Genomic DNA, 23,924 nt, shown 5'->3' with positions numbered 1-23,924 from the left:
CTGGTTTGGTGGGAATTTATTTAAAACTTACCCAAATAACACAAGCACTGCAGAGCTTTCAGAGTAGCTGTATTTATATAGAGCACAGGTGTCAAACTCAAGGCCCGGGGGCCAAATCCGGCCCACAGAACAATTACATCCGGCCCGCAAGGTCATATCATATTTGTATTCTAACTGGCCCACCAGTATGAGGTCTGCAGATTTCCTCCAGGATAAAAATGTGAACTTCAACTTAATTATTTAAAATATCCTTGTTTAAGTCATAAAAATCTGAAAAAGTAAAGAGTAAGAAAGATTAAATAAAACGTAAAGAATGTGGGGGGGGGGGGGTTAATTAGTGTTTTATTTCGTATTTTCAATTTTAATCTCAGGATTACGACTCAAACTTAGGATTTAGACTTTTCATTTAATATTTTGACCTTTTCCACTCATAATTTGGACTTTATATGTCACACTGGTATCTTTTAGATCCCCAATTTTAAATTTTAAGTCATATTTTGACCTTTTCAACTCCTTACTTTGGCTTTTTAGTCTCACATTTTGACTTTAAAACACATGATTTCAAATTTTTCTCATATTTTGACATTTTCAATTCATTATTTTTACATTTTATATCATATTTTTAACTTTTAAACTCCCAAGTTTGAATTTAAATCATATTTTTAAAATTTTAAGTCATCATTTTAAAGTCTTGCTCATATTTTGACATTTTCAACTCTAATTTTGGCTTTTTAATCCCACATTTTGAATGATCAGACTCACAATTACAAATTTTAAGTCATGTTTTGACTTTAAAACTCATAATTTCACATTTGATCTCATATTTTGACCTTTTAAACGTATGATTTCAACCTTCTCCTTGTATATTTGCTCTTTAAAAACATTCTTTTCTTATTTTTGATATCGTGTTCTGATGTTTTGAACCAATTATTGGAATTTTTATCTCAGATTTGAGCCTTTAAACTCATCATTTTTACTTTTTTGAATTTTCAAATGATTTATCACCAGTGCTTTTTTACATATTTTATTTCTGTTGAAAATGAGGTTGACAGTTACGGTTAAATGTTGACCCTGTTAGGCCCTCAGGTCAGACCAACATCCAGAATCTGGCCCCTGCTGTGACTGAGTTTGACACCACTAATATAGAGGTTTTTTAACATCATGTGCAATGAAATCTAACAATTCAGACATCATATTTTATGATTAAAATTCAATAGACATTTGTTTCTTTTAGTAAATCCCTCTTTTGAGTAAACTGATTGTATTATGTCCTCATGTAGATCCAAAGTTTGGGATAAAGACGTTATCTATTTTTTTCATTCGTAACCCCTTTTTTTTAAACTACTGTTCTTACCAGCTTTGCCACTTACCACCTACTTTTTGCCTCTGTTAACCCCTTTTTGTCACGGCCCGCCCATTGTTTCCTTGATAATCTATTATGCCACGAGCAACTCCACCACTTTTTCTGCCATTTCTGCCCATTTAAACCACAATTCACTATTCTGCTGCCCATTTTTGCCACTTAATCATTTTGCCTCTTGTAATCCCCCACCAGCACTTTTTCTGCCATTTTTGCTACTTTCTACCCATTTGTGCCATTTTCTGCCTATTTTTTCCTTCTGTCAAACAATGTTTGCCTCGTTTGACCCATTTTTGCCAGTTTTTAATCCTATTTCACCCCCTTTCCTGCAAATTTTTACCACTTGAAATCATTTTTTATCACAAGTAACACATTTTCACTGCCTCTTCTGCAACTTCAGACCAATTAATGCCACTTTCTGCCCATTTTTTTCGAACACAGTTTAGTCACTTACCACCCATTTTGGGATTATGCCTCTGTTAACCCCTTTTCACCAATTTGAACCCCTTTTTGTCACGGCCCACCTATTGTTGCCCTGCTAATCTATTGTGCCACCAGCAACTCCACCACTTTTTCTGCCCATTTCTGCCCATTTAAACCACGATTCACTATTTTTCTGCCCATTTTTGCCACTTGAACACCCCCCCCCATACCATTTTTTCCTGATGCTTTTTGCGACTTTATACCAATGTGTGCCACTTTCTGCCTATTTTTTTCCTTCTATTAAACAATGTTTGCCTGGTTTGACCTGTTTTTGCCACTTTTAACCTTATATGTCAATGGCACTCAATGAGTTAATGTAGTTAAAAGTTAGATTGGGGGCCATTTAACTCCATCAGTATTTCTGTGCTTAAAGTAATGTTTATTACATAACGACTACTGACGTATCAGTATAGTGTTATAGAAAAAAGCCTAATATTTTTGCCAGACTCATACTGTAATCTAAAAAAAATGAACACACCTACAGAGAAAGAGTCAGAGCAGTCGTTTTCAAAATGTGAGGCAGAACCATAAACCAGAAAAAAGGTGATTTTTCTTTGCCAACCTCTGCTGTGCATGGAGCAAAATGGATAGACTTATAGTTACTACAGGGACTATGCTATAGAGCAGTGTTACTCAACCAAAGAGACACATTTTTGAAAAATCCCTTTGCAAGAGCCACAATCTAAGAGGTGAAAAATGGCAACAACAGCTTGAATTAGCAATAAAAATAGGTTAAAGGTGGCAAAATGGTCAAAAAGCAGGAAAAAATGGGTGAAAATGGGGAGGAAAAGTGGGAAAATGGTCTGAAAAGAAAGAAAGATAGAAGTGGCAAAAATTGTGAAAAATTAGGGAATAAAATATGAAAATAGTGGTGTTAAATGCAATAGGCAGCTTAAGTGGACAAAAAGTGGCAAAAAAATTGTAAAAAGAAAAAAAAATTGGAAAAAAGGGATATTTAATGATGAAAGGTAGCTTAGATGGGCAAAAAGGTGAAAAGGGGCAAAAATTGGATAAAAATGGAAAATATGGGGAAAAAGAGGCAAAAAAAAAGTTGTAAAATGGCCAAAAAATTTTTGAAAAAGGGGTATTTAATGGCATTATAACTGAATAAGATGGAAAGGCAGATGTTTAAGGACATTTGCAAACCAAAATATCCAAAATATATTCATGTTAAAAATGTTTAAAGATTAGACATAAATGTTTGAAATGTTGTTTAATTTTTTTTCAGTTTGAATCCTTTCTGTGGGTGGGGGTCGACTGAATGAATAATTTCTTCTTAGGGGAGGCTCACTCTCTCACACTTTGAAAACCACTGATATAATCTAAAAAAATGAAGACAGCTGCACAGAAAGTCAGAGGATTGTCATTGGTGTTAAGTTTGCCGTGTTTGGCCACTAGGGGCGCTTTGCTAACAAACGTGCAGCAACGGTAAACAGATCGTCTGTTGGCTAATTTAGCGCTAGTAGTTTAAATGTACGGAGAAGCGGAGGATTAAGAAAGTATTGGAATATATATTTTACCTAATATTAACCTAACAGGTAAGTTATTTATGTTATTTGTGTCTCATACTGGAAATTAATGCTCTAACAATAGCAGGAGCTCACGTTGGCAGGTGGTTAGCAACATGCTAGCAGGCCGCAAAGCCTCGTGTTTTCCTAACGGAGTAGACTGGGGCTGTGGAGTAGTTACGTTGCTACTATTGGCTGACAGAACACGATTAAACAGTCAGCTTTTAAAGCTGATAGAGTTTGAGCTGGACCATAATGCTTTTTGTTAATGTGGTATTTTATCAGTTAAGTTGTTGAGATAAGATAACGGAGCTATTTTATCGTGTATTAATGTGTTGTTGTGGTTAAAGTGAGCTAACTTGTATTTAACGGTTTTGACTCGTTTGAAATCAGTTCGAGAGACTTTCATACTAAAGTTGGCGTGGATTTTTATTTAAAACCTAACCAGTATTTAAGTGTGTTTTGTGTTTTTAGCTTAGCATAGCAGCTTTCGCATTACTAATATAGGAACGAAATTTTCAGTGAGTTCCTTTTTTATAGTTTTTATATTTATACATACTTGTACGTGTAGCTGTACCATGAAAATATACCAAAATAAGAGATTATGTCGCTACATAAAGGCAGTTCAACGATAACATTTGTTAGAGAAATATAATTTAAGTTGAATGTTATTGAAGTGTACTTTTGTTTTTAATTCGTCAGCTGTCTGAACTGAAGTTTCCACTCTTCGGTCTTCCATTAATGTGTGTCATGATGGAATATTTATGTTCTGTTGTGTTGTTGGAAGGCTGTAGCTTCCTGTAATAAGCCGTTATTATAACAGAAACTCAGAAAGGGAGGGAGAGGGGAGAGAGAGGAAGAGTAGAGCGGGACAAGTCCGGGCATATTTTCTCTTCATGTGCGTTGTAATGGCAAAAGTTCAACCCAGGAACAGCTGACTCACCCTAGATCAGCTGTGTTCTGGTCACGTTTTATGTTTAGACTGACAGAAATGTGTCCAGACATATTCACACAGCTGGGGTTAATACCGGGACATGTTGTACTCCATTTGCATATTTTAGTATTTCTGGAGAAACAGCCCTGTTTCGCTGTATCACTATGAGAAGATGATTTTCCCTTCTCACAAATATAAGCTGCATTTTTCCATTAAATGCCACCTTTTGCCCATTTTTGCAATTTTAGTATCTTTTCACTCATTTTTCTTTCCACATTTCATTTTTCTGGCCATGCTTACTACCTGTAACTCATTTTTAAATCAATTTTGCCACCTTTCCCCCCATTTTTGCCTATTTTCACCCATTTTTGGCACTTTTTTGCCCGTTTTTGAGGGGTTTTTTTGTTACTTTTTACTCATTTTTTGCCCAATTTTTACAGTTTTTTGACCAATTTTGCCACCTGTAACTCATTTTTTGTTATCAATTTTTGCCATTTACCACAAACTTATGCCTCTTTTATTCTGCTTTTTGTAATTTTCAAAATTTTCCCCCTTTTTGACATTTTTTGCCCCTTCTTGCGTATTTAACCTGCTTTCTTCCATTTTTGCCACTTTTGCCCATTTGAGTTACTCATTTTTTTGCCACATTTCATCCATTTAAGCTGCCTTTTGCCATTAAATACCACCTTTTCCCCCTACTTTTTTCCCATTTTGACACGTTTTTGCAACTTTTTACCCATGTTTTTTACCACTTTAATACCTAAAACCTTTTCAGGTTTTCTCCCCTGTTTTCAACCACTTAATTTACCTTTTGTCATTAAAAACCACGTTTTCCCCCAGTTTTGCCCATTTTTGCCCCTTCTTTTTGCCAGTGTTATCCCTGTTTCACCATTTTTTTCACTGCTTTTAACCCATTTCAGCTACCTTTTGCCATTAAATACCACTTGTTTCCTATTTTTTGCTTCACTCATTTTTGTGCCATGTTTTTGCCACTTGTGGACCTTTTTTTTTTGCCACCTGTAACTCATTTTTTTGTCACTTCTCACCCATTTTTGCTACTTTCTGACCCTTTTTCCACCCTTTCCTCCCCATTTTTGCCCTTTTTCACCATTATTTGCCGCTTTTCATCCATGCAAGCTACCTTTTGCAATCAAATACCACCTTCTTTCCTACTTTTTTCCCATTTTTTCCACCTCTATTCCATTTTTTACCACTTAACCCACCTTTTGCCATTAAATTACAAAATTATGAATATCTTTAAAAAGTAATGGATCAACCTGTTTTTTTAAGGCGCTTGGCAGTGCAGATAAAATATTTGTGGGAGAGCACACAGTAGGCTACATGTCCCAGAAAACATTAGGTCAGACTGACAAGTTGAATGCCCTGTGCTCTTATCCTTCTCTAACAATGGCCAATAATGGCATATATATTCAGAATATTCAGAGTAATACACATCTATTTAATCAAATGTCACAAATTATTTGAATTTTTTACCAGGAAGTCTGGAAGTTAGTGTCTGGAAAAAGTATGGAATTTTGAAATTTCAAATTTGTAGGAAGCCTGATGTTAGTATGTAGACAAAGTCAGAGTCATGTCTGCAGTTTCTTGATATATTATATAAATAGATGAAAACTGTGCAATATATGGTATAATCCCTATTTATATAAAACTATAAGAATTACCCACCCAACCTAAATGCAGATGTCTTAACATTTAAATTACTCACTCATTGGCTATCTGTTGTTCTGTTGTATTAATGCTTTATTAGTCGTTTTCTAACGATCAGTAGGTGTTAAAAGTTCTTGATCTTGCTGTCATTGGGGTTTTAACATTTGGCTCAGGTTACCCATCTGTCTGTCGGGTTGTAGTTTAGAGGAGACTGACGACCTCCCACTCTGACAAAAGAAAGTTGTAAAGTGAACCAGAAACTCTTACTAAGTCTTTGTGCCTTTAGTGGGATTGGTATTCATTTTTTTTCCACAGTGTCCTTTTGTAATGTTAAAATATCTGCTGAAAAGTTGAGAGAAATCCCTTCATTAGCTTCATGTGACTTTTTTAGTATGATGATGTGTCTGTAAAGATGGTCTGATATTTCCTGTTTTACTGTCAAAAAGGCCCCTGTATATTCTGTCTGTTGCTTAATAACTAGTAAGTCTGAACGATTTGGGAAAATAATCTAATTGTGATTTCTTTCACCCAACATTGCGATTGCAATTTAACATGTGATTATTCTTCAGATTCCCTGATCTTATAAACCATTCTATATTATAACACACAAAGCTATTTCCCCAAGAAATTTATATCAAATCTCCCAAAGTCTACAAATAAATGTTCAAAAATTCTGAGAAAATAACGAAAAATTAAAAACCCGCCCCGCCACCCAAAAACATCAAATCAAATTCCCCAAAAACATCAAATAAATTCCTCAGATTTTGATAAAAATACTAAAAAAATCATAGCAACCACCCACAAAAATCACATCAACTTCTTAAAAATGTACAAATAGTTTCTTAAATTTTCATGAAATTACCTTAAAGTTTCAAAGCTATTTCCCTAGAAATTTATATCAAATCTCCCAAAATCTGCAAATAAATGTTCAAAACTTCTAAGAAAAGAACAAAAAATGTAAAACTTGCCCCACCACCCAAAAACATCAAATCAAATTCCCATAACATTTCCTCAAATTTTTATAAAAATACTATAAAAAATCAAAGCAACTTCTTAAAAAATTGCATATAAATTTCTCAAATTTTAATGAAATTTCCTAAAGGTTTCAAAGCTAATTCCCCCAGAAATTTGAATCAAATTCCCAAAAATTTACAAATATTTATCACATTTTCAAGAAGATACTTTAATTTTTCAAAGCAACCCCCCCTCCCCATTCAAATCAAATTCCTAAAAATGTCAGAATAAATTTATCAAATTTCCACAAAAATATCAAAACATTTCTGAGCAAAAATCCTCCCAAAATTCAAATCAATCTAACAAAAAAGTCTTATTGCAATTATTTTGTTCTGTATTGCAAATATGATATGAATTGTAATGAGGGTAGTGATGATTTTTAGATTTTTTATTTTGAAGAAGGCAAAAATATATATAAAAAAAAAACTAGGAAAGTAGGAACTTTTGTCAATTATTCTAGAAAATATTGGCACTTGAATGTTTGCATTAAGTGTAGAGCAAAACACCTCTGCTTAAAAAAATGTATTTAGCCAGTATTTAAAACACCTTTCAGGTCAAAGAAATATTGCACCCTCTGCGATTTGAAAATTGCAATAGGTCACATTGTGATTTAATCTACATTTCGATTAATTGCCCAGCCCTAATAACTAGTGTGCATTATATAAGAACTTTAAAAATGTTTATTTACAGACTTTCTGATCTGCCTGAGATCTATTTAAGGATAGTAAGAAGAGAATTAATAAACTATTATTCATTTAGTTCTGGGTGGGGCAGTATTTGAATTTATGGGCTGTCCAAGTTTAATGATCTGGAGAAAACCAGGCCAAGTTTTTTTCCCTACTTCTCTGTTTCTCCTTTGAGAAAGCCCTGCTGTGAAAATGTCCTCATCTCTCTCCCTCCCTGGTTCACCCTGGTTACCCTGGGTTGGTTAGTTAACCCTGGTTAGCTGTCACCATGGGTGTGTAACTCCTGTGTCAGTAGTCATCATGGACTAGTCTCGGCATGTCTACGTGACTGGGTGTGATTCACACAGCTGCTACAGTCAGTATGACCAGGAACATACAAACACTGAGTGCTGACTCAGCCCTGAGTGGCTCTGTTAGGCCCTGATAGGCCCCAGCCAGGCTAACCCGGGACAGTTAGGCTGGTCTAGTCCTGACATGTCTGAGCAGGTCTATAAGAGGCTGCAGCTTCCCCCTTCTCCTCTCTGACTGCACTTTATCTGCTTTTTCTTGCACAGGATGGACTTCTGAGACAGTTTACTCCATATATAAATTTATATTTATATATAACAAGGTAAGAATTGCTTTTTTTTTCTTTTGTGGAGCTCAAAACTCTTTTACATGAATAATGTAAATTAAGACTGAGTATGAACAAATAACTGTTTCAGCTGTATTAGAAACCAAATTATGATCTAAAGGTGGTTTTCTTGAATTGTGCTGTTATAAACTGTGAAACTTTGTTGGTGCAACTTATAGTTTTACATATATACTTGGACACAGATAATTCCTATGAACATTTTGTCATGCATGTTTGCTTCATTCAGTGGTTGGCATTTATTACTGATATGTTGTTGTAGAAACCATCTCTGCGTTTGGCAAGAGTTTTTGCAGGCCTATAAGAAGGACTGGGCAGTATGGACCAAAAGTGAAATCTTAATTTATTCTAGATGAATGGTGATACACAATAAGTATATCTAGATTTTTTTTTCTTTAAATAGCTACCTAGAGATGCATAAATTGTAAAAAATCAGGGCTGATATTGAAACCGATGTTTTAAGTAGTAAGTAAAGTCAATCACTGATATAATGCTTGTGCTTTCCATGACTTTTTTTGGTGTTAGACTCCAAAAATGCCGGCATATTCTCATACGTTTGACCACAAAAACAGATCAGTTTTTCTTAACACGTCACTTCTTCTGCATGATAAACACCTCTTCTCTAAATCAGCAGTTGTGACACAGATGTCAGCACTAAATTGATTATACACAACAGATAAAAATCTGCTGCTGACATCTCTCCATGTCACATGATTTACTGATGTCTGTCAGCAGGCTGGATATCACTGTTTCTGATGCTGAACTTATGCATCAGCAGGGATGTTCCAGGAGATATAATTTCCCATCTGATTAATGAAAATTCTAACAACTTTATCCCCATTTTCTATATTCGAATAGTGCTAAGCTGCGCTTTACCCAGAAAAGTTATCGATGCTAATTTAGTGGTTGTCGATACCAGTGTAATCTTGAACATCCGTAATGGTGCATCCATAGAAAATAGTTATGTTCTGTCCTCTTAAACACTGTGTTTTAAATGATCTCCAGTATTTGGATGATTGTTGCTGTCAAGGAGTACAAAAACATCAAGATCTTTAGTCATTTGTAACCAAGCCAGCTCTGTCTAATTGCACAAAATTGCACCCTTGCTTGTTGACAGTTCCTCCCATTTTTCCAAATGTTTCCCACATATTTGTGCAGTCTAGACAGTTCTCTCACTCTCAGTTGCTTAAAAATCTGACCAGTGGTCATGAAGTTTCTGTGGTGTTGTTTTTTTAACTGCCAGTCATTAAAACCAGTCATTTTAAAACACATGAGGGTTAAAGAGCATAGGAACATTGTGACAACCTCACTGTATGGGAGTGTTGCCAAAGACATTGTGAAGGAGTTTTTTGCAATGTTTGATAGTTAAAGCAATACATTTAGAAATGCTGGGTTTCTAGGACTTCTTTACTGCTGCTGTGGTATCAAACAGGAGTCACTGCGGTTGGCTTTTTACTGATTTATTTAGAAATTTCCTCAAATAAAACAAATAATATGAAAATTCCCAAATTAGTCTAACATTTGAACTAGCTTTTTATGTGGTCAACAAGTACATCAGTGTTATTTCTTATTGTGAACTCTTTTTCTACTCCTTTTTTAGAAAATGTACATCAACAAAACAATATTGTCTTACCTTAAAACTCACTTAAGAATATAATGAAGTATCTCTAAAACTTGAAATATTGCCCAGCCCTATGTGTATATGACTTCTTTTACTTTTGTGAACACTGGTTGGTTTATAGTTTAATTAAAATAATTGCAGTTAGGTTTCTTATAGATTTGCAGTCCCTACATGTACACAAGGACACTTCACATCAACAAAACAGGCTTCGGTTTTACAAATAAACCACAGCTAGTTATTCTTTTTCATGGTTATTTTGAGTCTCTGCTTGTTAAAGAGGCACTTTGTTCTTGGTTTTTAGGACTTTTCCTCTCACTGCTGCAGCCATTACTGGAGTGTCAGATGAATCCAAGAAATATTTGATGAAAGTTAAACTGGCCATATCAGCCTGTGTTTCAGTCAGCTAAAAGGGATTTAGGCTCTTTGAGTGAAGGCTTTTTGGCTTGCATTTATTGTCAAGGCTGGAATGTAAACTCAATTTGATAAGGGATTGGAAAGAAGGATGTAACCCTGCATAGCAGAACATTTTGTACAGAACATCATGAAAGAGGAGGGCAGCATAACTGTGGTCTTGAAATGTGTTCAGTGAGATTAATCTGAGATAGAATTATGAATGCAGAGAGCGACTGGCAGACATATCAGCATGCAAATGTGTGCATGCACATCAGCTGTTCGCATCGACTGTGGAACAAGTAGTGCATTTTAAAGAACACTGTGTGACTTCTCTTGAGCTACAGCCAAAGGGAAATTACAGTGTGATGGCATGATCCATTTCTCCAAGAATGCCTGCAGTCTGTTGCCTGTTGCTATGTCATTTATGTTCTTCCAGCAGAGAAAAGTTGCTTGTGTAAAGGTGATGGTTAGTGGCTAATCACCCACTGATGCAGTCTACCAGGTGTTGCTGGCAGGGATCTGCACAAGCCTTTTGTTGTCTGTCCCTGAAACATCCCAGAAAACATCTTCAGCCATCCTGAAGTGAATTTGAATACTATCCCCCAAAGTTGGTTCTGTACTTGGTAGTGCCACTGTACTATTTGCTTTCATTCTAATGATCTGTAGTACTATAAACCAGTGGTTCCCCAGCCTCAGGACCCACCAGTGTGTCTTATGACAGATCGCGACCCAAGTTTCTAAAAAATTTCAACACTGCATGTTTAGTTAATTGAATATGTTGCAGTTTGGAGCAGGATTTGACCAAAACATATAAAACAGAAAAGGGACAAAAGTGACAAATTCTATACCCTCTTTCACCAGCATTGTTTGCAAATTTTTGACAACTTTCCAGAGAACTTGTAAAATTACTTCATTGTCATGGAAAAATCAGTCATTTATTGCAAGAAGAGGAGATAAATTAGTTGGAATATTGATCAAACATTTAAAATTACCAAATTTCACAGTAAAACAGGGTAAAATAATAGGTATTGATGCATTTCCAATAAGGACTTCAGGACTTTTGCCACAGTTTTTTTGCAGACACCTGGTTGCAACCCACTGAAAACTGCTCCGCAACCCACTCTTGTGTCCCGACCCACCAGTTAAGAACCACTGATATAAACCACACCTGTTCCATTAGACAGGTGCACAGGAGAGAAACAAACCCATCAGAAACCACAGGTGGGCTCCTGCAGACCATCTAAACTGCACAAATACAAAGGAAACGCCTCCATACTGGTTGTGTCTGTATTTGTGCAGTTTGGATGGTTAGGAGGAGTCTTCCTGCAATCACTGGCCATTAAAAAGACAGAAATTATCAATTTTATATTTTTTTATAATATTTTTTCCTTTTCTAATGTGTATTGCAGAAAACAAGCTATTTCACTTCCCTTTTCCAGTCCTGTTCAGGCATACTGCCCATGGTATTTCTGTTTGTTCTACACTAAATCTAATCACTGATGTTTGTGTGTGTTTCCAGGAAACATCAACTTCACCATGTCAGCTGACCGAGAGCTCAACACCAACAGCGTAGATGACAACAAACTGGTGAGAAGAGCTTCTTAATGACTCCCTTCCAGCCTGTTGATCCCTCAGTTATAAACTGACTGACTGGCTGTCTGATTGTTTGACTGACCGTTCTCCTCTCTGTGTTCAGGTCAGGCCAAAGGTAGAGTTCCAAACTTTGCTGCAACATGCAGGAGCAACTAAAGATGTTTTCACCATGAAGGAGGTACAACACACCTGTGTGTCTTTAAAAGGGCCATGCATTTTTATTATTCTCCTCTCAGTTACATGGATCAGTAAAAACATAGAGATAACTTTGATTCAGGCCACGTTTACATAAAAATGATTCATCTTTAAGTGGATCACTCTAGATTTTACTGTGATGAGCAAGGACTATATGCCCTCTGATGTATACTATCAATTTTATTTATATTATTTATGTTATTTATAAACATTTATTTATTATTGATGTTATGTTTTCAGGAACACAATCTGCTGAAACTCAATCCTTTGACATTTTCAAACTGTAGACAGTATTTTAATATCAACTGCTGTGCACACAGATCCTCAAAAATGACTAAAAATGACTATTATACTGTAGAATATATTCCAGGTCTGTAGTTAGCTGTGTGATTGTGTACTTAAATAACACACACATGCACACATGCCCTTCCTTCTGCAGAGTGGCAAGGTGTAAACAAAAGTACAAGTCATGTAATTATAAGCATCTAATAGAGCTGCCATTACTCTTGATTTAAGAGCCCTCCAGGGTTTAATGGGGTTACAGAGCTTTAGTCCTGTTTGTACATTTTTTCTCATGTATCTGCTTCATGATTCCTGCAGGTTATGTTCTACCTCGGTCAGTACATCATCCAGAAGCAGCTGTATGACCAGAAGCAACAACACATCGTCCACTGTGCCCAGGACGCTCTGGGGAAGGTGCTGGGGGTCGACAGCTTCTCTGTGAAAGAAACACGGTGGGTTTAGGTGCATTTTTTTCTTTCCTCTTCTATCAGACAATCATTAGGTCACTCAAACAGAATTTCCCCAAACAGATATGTACAGAGGCAAAATGATAAACCTAAAACCTCTTCTGGTGAGATAAAATTTCTTTTTCAGAGGGTGTGTGCAAATCTTAAAAAGTATAACAAGAAATCACAGCTTTTAATTCTGTGGGTTCATGTTCTGTCCCACTGAGCTGTCGGTGTGCTCTTAGAGCTAAAAGTGAACTATATGTGTATGTGACTGTGTCATTAATGCAGCAGGTTAGAAATTTAGTATGTGATAGGGTCTTAAAAAGTATTACATTTAATGTCAGATTTACTGTATAAACACTTGTAAAATCTTGTGTTTCAGCAGCTTCTGGACAGAAAAAAGCTTAAATGAAATAGAAAATAAAGATTGAAATGATACTGAAGAAAATTGAAACTTAGATGACAGGTAGTAGATGAACAGAATCATAGTCAGTGCCTCCCTCTTCTGGCCTAAGCCATATAAAATATATAATTATACTGACTTTGTCTATGTACACAACACTGCACTCTAGCAGGTTTCCTTGTATTTTAACTCTGAACAAGTTTGAATTAAAAGCCTCACAACAGGCAAGACTTACAGTACAATTCACATTACAGCATCAGTTCTTTTTGATTTTCTCTTTATTTTTTATTTTTTGTTTTAGTCATTTTGAAAGCCCTTTTTTTAGAAGGGGCTTTCTTCTTAAAAAAGATAAATAAATGATTAAATAAAGTAAGCAAGAACCACAGTTTCAAAACAAAAAGTAATTCTTTCCATAGCATAAATATCATTTACAATATTAATCCACTCTTGTATTGTGGGGGGTTCAGGAAGCAACCACCATCTAGTAATAGCCTTTTTACAGGCAGAAGTCTATATGCCGAAAAGATACTTATCACTACTCCTGATCTGGAAATCAGCATTTCCAGAAAAAAAAAAAAAAAGTGCTTTCTGCTTAGGAGTCACAAAAAAACGAATACAACACTTCCAATTAAATTTACGGCACACATGGGAGTTTGTACATTTCCATACAAAATTCCAAATATTTGACCAGCTTTCACCTGTTATTGAAATATTACTTTCCCTCTCCCATTTCTGTTTGACATATTCTGTTGTATGTAATTTCTTTTTCATAAGGATCTTGTAGAGTTTAGAAGTTTAGGTTGTTTTAGCATGATATCTGTTTTTGAATGCAAATTAAGTGAAAGATTTGAGATTATATGTTTTTGTACAAATACACATTTTGCCACAGCTGTAGGGTACTGGAAAAGCCCCAAAATGCACCTTGAAGTGCTTTGAAAATGCTTGAATTTTACCTTGGGAAATGGAAATGGGCCTAGATAGTTAAGATTGCCTTGCCTTTCCCAGTACACCAATACTGGGCTCTTAAAAATATAATGTCTGTGGCAAATGCAGTACCATGTGTGATGAACTGTAAAAAGTTTTGCATGCATTTTCTGTTGTTTTTAACTGAAGCGTGTTTATTTTGCAGAGTTCTGTTTGCGATGATCACCAAGAATCTGGTGGCCGTGAAGAGTCAAGGTAGGAAAATCCAACATTTTACCTTCTTCATTCTCTTAGATTCCCATCTTTATTTTTAAATCCTCATTCTGGTGCATAAACTTTTCACTTGGCTTTTTTAACTACTTCTTCTTTATCCTAAATTTGCATTTTTTTTCCATCTGTTTCTCATAGAGTCTTCTCAAAGTTTGAGTGAATCACAAACCAGCAGTCAAACAGAGAGAGGGGCAGAGGTAAGACATGTTGGTATTTATTTTAAAATCCAGCGTCTATTCTTACTTTTATCAAAGTTTTGTCTGTGTCCTGCATCCCATTTAAACAATGTACTAGTGCAAAATGCTAAAACATCCCCCGAAAATCCCATTTAGATTCTTGTTATAATATTGGAAAGACATATTTTAGAGTGAGTGTTAGAACTGAATGTGGACAAAAGTTGAACAAGAAGAAAATCTCAAGTGATTTGGTGTCTGTTCAAGAGGGAAAGAAAGCCAAAGTGCAACATGATGTAATGCTATTGTTGGGAAATTAAGCACAGCAGCTAACTGAAGGTGGAGAAGTTAAATTTTTTTTTTTATGACTGAATCTCCGTCTGTGCTTTTAGGAGGCCGACTCAGAAAGCCGCTCTTCATCACCAGATAGAAGGAGAAGACGAAGGAGGAGGAGGAGAAGCAGGCGGAGCAGTGATCCTGGTGAGTGTCTGCCTCTTTAAAGCTCATTAACAAACAAACCTGTGAGACCAGCCAGACCTAAACCACGCCCACCCGGTCTCTTCAGGCCCCTCCCACAGCAAAGAGGACGATGAAGATGCAGACGAGTCGGAGGAGGATGAAGACGATGGGAGTAGGAAGAGGAGGCGGTCTGACAGCTACTCTCTGACCTTCGATGAGAGCCTGTCCTGGTGTGTGATTGGTGGACTGGGGAGTGGGCGGGACAGACACAGCAGCCAATCATCGGATTCGCACAGCTCAGTGAGTTTTATGAACAAAAAAAGCTGGTTAAAAATATGATTCCTGAGGACATACACCAACATGTCGTATTTCACTCCATTTTCTGCAATCACAGGTGAATTTTGTGTTTCTTTAGATATAAACTTGTCTGTTTTTTTCTTGTTGCTGCTGACACTAAAAGCTACAATATGTTGAATTTTTAGTCTTAAAGTCTTCATTTCTTTTGGAATAACTTCTCCTTTGTTGTGTTTAATTTTAGTGGAGTTCTTACATTACCTCAGATATTTCCAACAGTTTTCAAAGCACGTCTCTACTTCCTGTTAAGCCTGATTTAGGCCTCTGCATGAAGTCTACTGTAGCATAAGCCACAGGTCTGTGTGGTCCTAAACTGTACTCAAAGAGATCTCATGCACCTCTTCTAAAACGTAGCTAAGCATCAAAATGATGCAGACTGCAAGCCTTGTGAATGGTCCCCTGGTTTGCACTGGGTGACTGCCAGTTTCATGCCATTTGCATGTTAAGTCAGAGCTTTTAGACTACCTGTGTGAGCGCCATGTTCGCATCTGCATCTCCCACACTGAGAATTTAGAGAATTGAAGAGAACCATATTTACCTTGTTGCAAATATTCACATGCACATCAGTAGAATATGTTTCAAAGTAAAAGCCTGGTTTAGCAGTTTTTCGAAGAAACACCCTTTGCTTTGTTTGAGCAAACATGCAGCTGCTGTCAGAGTATTGTCTACATGCACTTGTGTGTATAAATGGCTGCATAAGACAATTCAATTAGTCAAATCTACTCGCCCACACCTGGAAATATCAGACACGCATCTCCTCTTCTATGTCTCTCAACAAGATTCTCCTGGCTTCTGCTGAACTCTCTCAGCAGCCAGTTTACATCTTATGTCTCTTCTGTTTTCTTCTTTGCAATAACTGCTGCATAATCAACTATTAATCAGCTCCATAATACGTTAAGATTCAGATGCTTCAATGTCCTGTACACAAAAATAAGCAGGGAATAAGCCAACAGGACTAGGAACTGGCTGAAAAATCACATTGCTGCGTAGTGATTGGGTGGAGTGTTTGACACACAAGTATGAAGTGCTCACAACAGGTCACTGCAGCATGAATATGACACAGAAGCGTAGATCAAGCTTTATAGTAGTAAAAGAGCGCCCCCTGGTGACAGAATGTACATACTGTGGATTTAAATTCAGCTTTCCTTTAACAGAGTGGTTTTAATATCTGCTGTCTTGTGTTTATAGTCTGGGAGATCAGAGGTAACGGTCGCAGCCTCGTATTCAGACAGTGACAACTTCAGCGTAGAGTTTGAGGTTGAATCTGTCGACTCTGATGACTACAATGAAGATGATGCTTCTCTCTCTGCAGATGATCAGGTAAACAATGAAATAAATCCTTAATGATGATAAATATCTACACCACCCACATGTGCCGTAACTTACCTCGTCTTCTTATGGCTCTGCAGGTGTACGAGGTCACCATATTTGAGGAAGAGGACGAAGACTCCTTCGATGAAGACACGGAGATCACTGAGGCTGTGAGTGTGCCATCAAACACTTAGAAATATCAAAACGACCACATTTCTGTTCTGATCGTCTAATCGTGCTTCTGTGTGTTCTCAGGATTACTGGAGGTGTTTGGAGTGTGGAGAATTCAACCCTCCTCTGCCCAGACACTGTCTCCGCTGCTGGACGCTGCAACAAGACTGGCTGCCTAAAGACTCAGCAAAGCTGGCCTGCTCGAGTCCCAAAGCCCTCCCACCAAAGCCAAGCAACCAATCAGCAGCCAAAGAAGCAACAGGTAGGTTAAAGTGCTGTGTGAAGCAGGGTTGTTTAGCAAGTTTGACAGTTAGCTTTAGGACAGACTGTACAGATATGGCCATCACCCTTCACACATTCATGATGTTCAAGGTGAGCCGTGAAAGCTGCGTAATGTCACAGCTTTAAACGGTGTTGTGATTTAGGCTACTGAGACTGGTTAAAGACGTGTTTACTTTCCCTGTTTCTAACTGTTATCATGTCTCCTTCAGGTTCTGATGCTGAGGATAACGAAGGCGTTGACGTCCCAGATGGAAAGAGAGCAAAAACTCCCACGATCCTGTCACAGTCCCTATCTGACTCCGCCTCCTCCGCTCCTAACTCCCAGGATCTCCTCTCTTGCTCCCAGCCCTCCTCTTCGTCCCAGCAGAAGCCGTGGATGTCCGACTCCCAGCCCTCCTCCTCTGTCGACTCCCAGGAGCTTCTCCCATCATCCCCGTCTGCTCCTCCTCTTCCTCCGCCCCCTGCTCAACCTCCACCAGCAGTCCCCGAACTGGACCGCAGCGTCTCGGCGGAGTGGCGTCTGCCGGAGTCATGTCTGGACCCGTGTCTCATCTGTCAGTCTCGGCCGAAGAACGGCTGCATCGTGCATGGGCGGACCGGACACCTCATGTCCTGCTACGTGTGCGCAAGGAAGCTGAAGAAGAGGAACAAGCTGTGTCCGGTGTGCCGGCTGCCCATCCAGTCAGTCATCCTCACCTACATCAGCTGAGAGACGCCGTCTGTCCTCCATCTGTCCTCACCTACCTCAGCTGAGACGCCAGTCTGCCCTCTCTCATTCAGCAGAGCGATTATTAATAAATAATTAGAATTAATTAATGAAAGTTTTCTGAATTTATAGAAGCAGCTGTCACAGGTTTATCTCCAATCAGATGGAAGTTCACAGTTCAGTTCCTCAAAACTTTACACAAATGAGAAATGATTCAAATTTAAAGTTCAGTTGGAGTTTTTCTGCTTCAGTCGACAGGCACATGGATGGATTTTCTTGGTTTGGTTCTTTTTAAAAAGCAGGTATTAGTTGATTTTTTTCTTATTGTTAAGAAAGCTCACCAGAAGGCAAAAACCAACAGTTTGGAAGAACATCTTGTAAGACTAAATTTCCGTATTAGGCTGGCTATGCATACACCAGGGGTTCTCAACTGGTCTGGTATCTGGACCCACCTCCTTAAAGACAAACCAGGACCCAAATTTCTTTGATTTTCAATTGCAACCACGTTTTTATTTTTAAAGGGTCCAAATGGATTGAGTTGGAACATAAAATGTGATGGAACAAAGAGATGACATGTTCTTCCAAATAAAAGCACACCGTAGGCTTTTTGCCCCGATCCCCCAGTTGAGAATCAAGGCACTAGACAGTTTTGGAATCCTGACAACATAAGGACAGTTTCCACTTATTTTTAACATTATAAAGCACACTAGATGATTCAGTCAGACCCCTGAGACAACACACCCGCTGTTGTGTTTCACAACAGAGTTCCACAGACGAGATCTCACAGACACTCAGGATCAAACGTGACTTCAGAGGAAAATCAAACATGGAGGACGATCAGTGTCGGCAGACCTTTAATGATAGATCTTTGTGAGGCATTAAGTCATGCACATTGCCATGATTCCATAAGGTTGTCCTCTTTGCACAGTCTTGTTAGTGTTTACTGCCATGCTTTTGAGCTGTACAAGTATGCAACATCCTGTTGGCTATTCGCTGTCTGAGGCAGCCTGATGCTTGATACTGGTGGAGGTCCAGACTCAGTCAGGAGCAGTAAAATAATCTCTATTGACAAAAATGATCACCAGGTCCTCCTCAAGAGTTTGGTGATCTGTCGGTTGTTGTACTGCTCCTAATTAAGTGTAAACCTCCCGATTCCAGCCGGTAAGAGAAAGAAGACTCATCTGGGATGTTTCCCACTGTTACAGGTCACGAACACGGCTGTGAACGTAAATACTATGTTTGCTGAGCTGTGACGATTCCCTCTTTACTCACTGTGATCTGGGATTGTAAATTTTAGAGAAAAATCTTAATTATTGCACACTTTTTTTTTTTTTTTTTTAAGGATTGATCAAATGAGTTTTTGTCTCTTTGGTGAATCCAAATCAGCGTCTCCCTGCAGCCTCAGTGACGTAGAATAAGTCCACCAATGCTCCTTAATGTCTCATTTCACTTTAAAAACTCACAAACAGCTCAGAGGAGAAGTCAGAAGTCGTGACCCTTTTTACTTTCCTTTTCAATCCATTACAGGCTCCTTTTTTCCTGTGATTAACATTTAAATCTTTGGTCTACCTGTAAAGCCAGTTACCTTTTGCTGAAGACAGTAGAATAATCTAAAAAGACACAAATAAATTTTTTTGTTTTTAAAATGCGATCTAGAGGATGCAGCTAACTGCGATTGACTACAAAAATTCGGAGCTTTGACAGTCCTAATATTTACCACCAGAGGTCTGAGAGGCTCTGGCTTCATCAGGAGAAGTAAAATTTCTGTTTTGAGGATTTAACGGCAGATAATCGATTGTGAACTGAGGTATTCCCCCCCTTCCTGATAGTTTTGATGCCAAATTTGATCCAAAACTGTCGAGTGTATAGCCAGCTCTAGAAATTGCTTGTGACTTCCGTGTGAAGCATATGTTGTTGGTTTTTGGTTTCTTTGTGGGATTTATGACAGTAACAAAGGCATACTAATGCACGAATGACACTTAACTCTGTGTGATCTTTATTATTTCCTCTCTTTTCTCTCATAAACAGTTAAATTTACTCAGACTTTAAAGGAGCAATCTGCAAAAGTAAATGTGTGTATGAGATGATCTGATTATTTGTTTTTCCTTATTAGAGATGGTATCTGGGTGATTTTATTCTTGTAGTCTGGCTCATTTATAGACAAAAACATTTCAGTGTATCATCTTACCTAAATTGGGGTAAAATCGGATTGTTCCTTTAAGTCTTGACACATCATTTGGTAACACTTTATTCTTCCAGGTAACGTTTTACTTCATGGGTCTGAAATGTCCTACATCTCCTCTAAATTTGGCACTCATTAAAGGAAAAATAGGACTTTTCATACAGTATTTATGTGTCTTTATAATTAGAAATCTCACCTTGTTTGACTTAAAGGCTTGATTTTGCACTATCTAATAATTTATATTCATAGTAATGAAGTATAGAAATAAAACGTGTTCTATTTCTATTTAATGAGCGCCAAATGAAACGCCTTCTTCCTGGCGATGTTTTCGAAATCAAAATCATTTAAAGACCCATAAAATTAAACATTACCTCCTCTTTATTTTATAGGTCTGATATTTCCTTGGAAAGAAATGTGCAATTTAAAAGTTATTATTGTGACATAGCAGCTAACCGCTTAATTGGCTTATTTATTTTTGAAACTTTGTTCATCCAACATGTTGTAGATAAAAATTGTGCCTCGTTCTTTCCAGTTAAATGAGAAGGAAATGATAAAAGTAGGAAATGACAGCCTATAAATAGAAGTGTTACTCGATGTCTGTATGAGAATATTTATTGTGAGTTTATTTAAGATGCTCCTGTTTATTTAACAGCCTTTTTTATGATCTCTTTAAATAGTAAGATGAATATAAGAGACCTCTAATTTCTAATGTTCTGGGTTGAGAATTTTCTGTGAACTGAATAAAATTTATCTTGTGTTAAAATGTGGCCCTGTCATTTTTCCCTCATTTATTACATATCACACTTTCTGTTGATGTTAATATCTGCTTGAATTTATGGAGGAAAGATACTTTGATACAGAAATACACAGCAAAGTCCTGCTCCTAATTTCTGATAAAGTTAAGGAGCTCTTCCTTGACACTAGCCAGTCAGGACTTTCGGTTCAGTTGATTTAGACCAAATAGTAGCCTAGTGGTTTTCAAAGTCTGAGGCGGGCCTCCCCTGGGGGGCGCCACAGAGCTTCAGGGGAGGCACGGAACCATAAACCTGAAAAAATTTGATTTTTCTTTGCGAACCTCTGCTGTGCATGGAGCAAAATGGATAGACTTATAGTTACTATAGGGATTATGCTATAGAGCAGTGTTACTCAACCAAAGAGCCACATTTTTGAAAAATACCTTTGCAAGAGCCACAATCTAAGAGGTGAAAAGTGGCAAAAACAGCTTGAAGTCGCAATAACAATAGGTTAAAGGTGGAAAAATGGTCAAATAGCAGCAAAAAAGGGGTGAAAAGGGGCAAAATGGGGAGAAGGAGTGGAAAAATGGTCAGGAAGTAGCAGAAATGGGTGAGAGGGACAAACGGGCAAAAAGCAGTCGAGTGGCAAAAATGGTCAAAAAAGAGGAAATAAGTGGTATGTAATGCCAAAGGGTAGTTTAAATGGACAAAAAATGGTTAAAAAAAGGGGGGGGGGGGGGGGGTGTGAAAAGTGGCAAAAATTGGAAAAAAAATGTGAAAAAAGGATATTTAATGATGAAAGGTAGCTTAAGGTGAAAAAGGGCAAAAATGGAATGAAAGTGGAAAAAATGGGGAAAAAGAGGCAAAAAGAAGTTTTAAAATGGCACAAAAAATATGAAAAGGGGTATTTAATGGCATTATAACTGAATAAGAGGGAAAGGCAGATGTTTAAGGACATTTGCAAACCAAAATATCCAAAATATATTCATGTTAAAAATGTTGAAAGATTAGACCTAAATGTCTGAAATGTTGTTTAATTTTTTTTCAGTTTGAATCATTTCTGTGGGTGGGGGTCCACTAAATGAATAATTTCTTCTTAGAGGAGGCTCACTCTTCCACACTTTGAAAACCACTGATTTAGCCCATAAAATGCCAGAGTTCATGAACTTATGGTCAAAGTGTCTTGATTCTGCTGGAAGAGCTCTGGGATCTTTAATTGATGAATAAAGTAGGTAAAGATCTGGACTTTTTTTACAGAAAAATGCAAAAAATATTGAAGAGCTCTGACTTTTGGAGAGTGCAGAATCTTGTCCACTGGAAGTTCAGACAAAATTACTGAAATGTGTAAAAATAGGTAGCAATACTTGAATGCCCATAAAATTTTAACATCTTTAATATTTTTACTTAACATATTAAGTAATCAATGGTACTTAAAATCAGTGCAGTACTGAGGCATGCGTTAAAATATGTAAATAGATCTTTATTGCTCCAAACATTAGAAAACATGCACATTTTATCAGTTTGTAAACATGAATAAACACGTATATCCTTCTACCTTCTACAGAAGTGTATTAAGACCACTATGACATATTTATAAAAGAAAAATCTGAACATTAGACCCGTGGTTCTCAAACGTTGTGACAAGGCACACTAGTGAGCCTTAAGGCAAGTCCAGGTGTGCCGTGGGAATTTGTACAAAACGTTATTGCTACAACTTTATGGCGACTACTGTAACCAGGTCTGCCCACAGATCTGGACCCCTGAAAATCCTCAGAGAATGGGACCTCCCCAGTTGGGATTTACTGATAAAATCAGTGTACATGTGTTGGATCAGCTAGCATCTTGGCTAACAGTTACCTCATTAAGAGCTGGAAAGCATAGCGAGCTATAATTGGGTTGAAATTTGTTGAAATTATTTATTCAATTATATACATTTTAACCAAGTTAACCAATTTTTCTACCCATTTTTGCCACTTCTTTTGACAAATTAAACCTTTTTGCTGTTTTTTTGGGGGGGGGCTTTCTTAAAGCATTTTCACCACTTCTTATTACTATTTTTCACCCATTTTTGTCACTTTTTGCCGCATTTAACCCATTTTTGCTACCCTTTTGCCACTTTTCGCCCAATTTTGCTATTTTTGGTCCATTTTTACCATCACTTTTAACCCCTTTTTACCACCTTTTAGTGACTTTAAACCTTTTTTGCCACTTCTCTGCCACTTGTGATCTATTTTACCACCTTTTTTGACACTTTCAACCCATTTATGCCACCTCATTGCCAATTTTTGCCCACTTTTGCCTTTGTTTGACCACTTTTTTGCCCTGTTTTATCACTTTTAACCAAATTTTACCACCATTTTACAACATGTAACCCTTTTAGACCACTTGTAAGCCATTTCTGCCACTGTTCTGACACTTTCAACAAGTATTTGCCAATTTCAACCCATTGTTTAGCCTAACCCATTCTTTCTTTCTTTTTTTTAACCAATTTTGCCCATTTCTGACTTTGTTTTGCCACTTTCTGCCCACTTTTGCCATCTCCTTGATCCCCCAGTTGGCTGGGCCCCAGAAACCTCTCCCCTTTATCTGCCCTTACTGGCCACCATGACTGTAACATTATTTAAAGTCTATTTTATATTGATTTCAATATGGTGTGCCTTGAGTAACCTTAGGTTTGCCTAGGGCGAAAAAAGTTTGAAAACCACTGCATTAGACCAACAAAATCCTAAATTTTAATCTAAATTTTACAGTTAACAAGCCTACAGGCACTGAAGTTAGAGGAATTTTATATTTCATTTGAAATTCTTAATAATTGTACATAAGTCTGTTTTAGTTTAATAACTGTTTAATAACTAAATTTTAATTTTAACTAAAGTTTAATAACTAAATACTCAAAAGAAGACATTTGTGATTATTTTTAAAATCGAGACATGTTAATGCATTAGTAGCCGCCGTGACAACTGCCTGTCGACATCACGTCGTCATTATTGACTAATGCTATAAATGGGCATTTACGGGTTCGATAATAGGACGGCATCATAAATTATAAGGATATGACCATAAAATGATTGATTTAATGATCGAAAATATAAAAATTTGAGATAAGTGTGTTATTTTCTATAAGGCATATTTCGGGGT

At 37.2% G+C, this 23,924-nt stretch overlaps 1 protein-coding gene across 1 annotated transcript; it reads left to right on the top strand.

Moving 5' to 3' along the window:
* Window positions 1-3,234: 3,234 nt before the first annotated feature.
* mdm2 (MDM2 proto-oncogene) lies at window positions 3,235-20,815 on the top strand. The gene is made up of 13 exons (XM_041780544.1): window positions 3,235-3,381; window positions 8,208-8,263; window positions 11,818-11,885; window positions 11,995-12,069; window positions 12,687-12,820; window positions 14,350-14,399; window positions 14,553-14,611; window positions 14,980-15,067; window positions 15,153-15,346; window positions 16,589-16,720; window positions 16,810-16,881; window positions 16,967-17,144; window positions 17,374-20,815. The coding sequence occupies exons 3-13, from the start codon at window positions 11,835-11,837 to the stop codon at window positions 17,871-17,873; spliced, it is 1,533 nt and encodes a 510-aa protein (XP_041636478.1). The 5' UTR covers window positions 3,235-3,381; window positions 8,208-8,263; window positions 11,818-11,834; the 3' UTR covers window positions 17,874-20,815.
* Window positions 20,816-23,924: the final 3,109 nt, after the last annotated feature.

This window comes from Cheilinus undulatus, linkage group 23, assembly GCF_018320785.1.
Source record: "Cheilinus undulatus linkage group 23, ASM1832078v1, whole genome shotgun sequence".
Lineage (NCBI taxonomy): Eukaryota > Metazoa > Chordata > Actinopteri > Labriformes > Labridae > Cheilinus > Cheilinus undulatus.
The sequence above is the reverse complement of the archived record's forward strand: the minus strand, read 5'-3'. Positions and strand labels throughout refer to the sequence as shown.